Source organism: Impatiens glandulifera, chromosome 1 (genome assembly GCF_907164915.1).
Source record: "Impatiens glandulifera chromosome 1, dImpGla2.1, whole genome shotgun sequence".
Taxonomy (NCBI): domain Eukaryota; kingdom Viridiplantae; phylum Streptophyta; class Magnoliopsida; order Ericales; family Balsaminaceae; genus Impatiens; species Impatiens glandulifera.
In genome coordinates this window covers 94,605,803-94,608,574 of record NC_061862.1, presented here as the reverse complement: position 1 = coordinate 94,608,574, position 2,772 = coordinate 94,605,803, and the positions used below count along the sequence as shown (strand labels likewise).

Sequence of the window (2,772 nt, the reverse complement as noted above, 5' to 3'; positions counted from 1 at the left end):
CACCTTGCACATCAGCACCTATATGATCTTTAATCTTTTCTTTTATATATGATATAATCAAACCATACATTTTGCGAATAATATTTTACCACAAATTTCTTTAAATAAAATAAGTGCAAGTAATTTGTCGATTTGAAGTATTTCAGTTGCGTGTATAAGTCTTTTAATGTTAATAGTCACTACCATCTATCCTTTTCACTTTATTTATTTTTTTAATAAATTTCATTTTATAAATATATAAAGTAATTATGTTCACTTTATACAAATGAAAACGTATTCTTCTGTATTGTATAAGAATCACCCATGAAATTAGAGAAGCCTTGGTTCACCTACCGTTCATGAGTCATGACAATGACTAGCTATTTTTATTTCATTTCATTTCATTTCTTGATTAATAATCAAACTTGTCTATTAATTACTATATATTTTTTGCTGCATTATTATTGGCATTATAATAATAAGAATAATAAAGTGGAAAGAATAGTCTTTCCTATAACCCAAAATCAATGATAAAGTTTCTTTATAAATACTGATCATACGATCATCACTCTTCTCAAACACACTCTCTTCTAATTCATTTTCATTCTATTGTCCAGATTTTCCAAATGGATCAAGAATTCGGTCATAAGAGTCTCTTGTGCAATGATACTCTTTATCTAGGTTCATATATATTTATTTATGTTCTTTGTTTTAAATATTAAATGACCAATTGCTGTCACATATATTATATTTCATGATTTAGTAATTAATATATTTCCAACTATTTATAATATGCATGCACAGTACATTCTCGATACAAGTGTTTATCCGAGGGAACCCGAACCCTTGAAACAACTTCGTTATTTGACTGAAAATCATCCGAAGTGAGCTCTCTATCTCGTTCTTTAAAAAAGTTGAAGACTTTAACGACATGGTATTGATTAAAAAAAATATGATAGGAACTATATGGCAGTATCGGCCGATGAAGGGCAGTTCTTGAGCATACTTTTAAAGCTCATGAATGCTAAGAACACAATGGAAATCGGTGTTTTCACAGGATATTCTCTACTTGCCACCGCCCTTGCCTTGCCCGAGGATGGAAAGGTTTTTGTTTTGCCTTATTTCTCTTATTATATTGAAATATTTTGTTTATTATATATAATAATCAATTAATTGTGTAGATATTGGCAATGGACATCAATAGGGAGAATTATGAAATCGGTCTACCCGTAATTGAAAAGGCTGGCGTTGCCCACAAGATCGAGTTCAAAGAAGGCCCGGCTCTTCCTATTCTTGACCAGTTGTTCTCGGATGTAAGTTTTCTCTTTTAAAAACATACGCGAGATGGAGAAATGATTCAAAAATAAATTGTATGTGAGTTTTGTTGGATTAACATATAAAATCATTTCCTTTCAAAGTTTTCATCATAGTTGGTTTTGGGACATAATGTGTAGGAGAAGAATCATGGAACGTTTGACTTCATTTTTGTGGATGCGGACAAGGATAATTACATTAACTACCATAAGAGACTCATTGAGCTAGTGAGAGTTGGAGGAGTGATCGGCTATGATAACACCTTATGGTATGGTTCTGTGGCCATGCCACCCGAAGCTCCACTCCCAATGGATGATCTTGTTCGTCCTTATCGTGATTTTGTGGTCGAGTTCAACAAGGCATTGGCCGCTGATAAGAGGATAGAGATTTGTCAGCTTCCAGTGAGCGATGGGATTACTATATGCCGTCGCACTATCTAATAAACATTGAAACCAACTATTGGCTTTCTTTTTCTTTATGGGTGTTTATCGATCTCATTTTTTCTATGTATTGAGACGAGTTTCTTCGTTGAATGAAACAAATAATACTTGCAATGAAACTAGTATTGCAATATTGAATGATCTAAACAATATTTTCTTTCTTGAAGTTGTTTCAGTGTCGTATTTGAATTTGCTAATATGTTATAGAGGTGAATTAATATCTAAATAATACAATTATTATTAAGACATTTGAATTTTTTAATATGTTATAGAGGTGGATTAATATCTAAATAACATAATTATTATTTTTTTGCTTCAAATCACATAAAAATAACTGATGTATCTATTTCCTCAAAAGTAATTGTATGATTTTCAAGAAAAATAATGTTTTCATTAACATTCTCCACCAATTGTACGATTTTCATATAAACAATCTTCTCATTGACATTCTTCGTCTAAGTCGGTCAAAATCGAGATCTTGATAAGTAGAAACTATAAACATTTATTATAGATCAAAATGTTAAATTTAAAGAGAAAAAAATAATTAAATAATTGTTAGGTAATATATACAATAAATATTTATTTGTTAAAACAAGAAAATTAATTGTATTTGTTAACTCACTCGATATTAATTGAGGCGTGTCATTCTTAAATATAATATTCTAATAAAATATATACATAAATATACTCTTTTTTTATTATTATAATTGAGCTATTTAATTTTAGGACTTATTCGAGTGAAGTTCTTTTAATAACATATTAAACATCATATTATTCTCCCTTTAATTTATCACATCATTTAAATTTATTATATATTAATACATTTTAAGTCGTTTTATCAAAAATAATTCTTATATACTAACCAATTATTATTTTTTCTAAATATTCTAGAATTGAAGTCTGTTAGGAGTTTCACCACTTTTGGTCAACCATATTCGATAATCATTTTTTAAGGCTCTAGTTTATTTTTATAAACAATATATGGAGTTTAATATGTAATATTTTGATTTTTAATCTATGTTCAATAATTAACACTAAC

At 28.8% G+C, this 2,772-nt stretch overlaps 1 protein-coding gene across 1 annotated transcript; it reads left to right on the top strand.

Moving 5' to 3' along the window:
* The first annotated feature begins 568 nt into the window (after nt 1–568).
* On the top strand, nt 569–1,752 carry LOC124922350 (caffeoyl-CoA O-methyltransferase 1-like). Its single transcript, XM_047463084.1, has 5 exons — nt 569–656; nt 781–863; nt 939–1,083; nt 1,161–1,292; nt 1,437–1,752. Exons 1-5 carry the CDS (start codon nt 606–608, stop codon nt 1,731–1,733), a joined length of 708 nt encoding a protein of 235 aa, XP_047319040.1. The 5' UTR covers nt 569–605; the 3' UTR covers nt 1,734–1,752.
* The last annotated feature ends 1,020 nt before the right edge of the window (nt 1,753–2,772 follow it).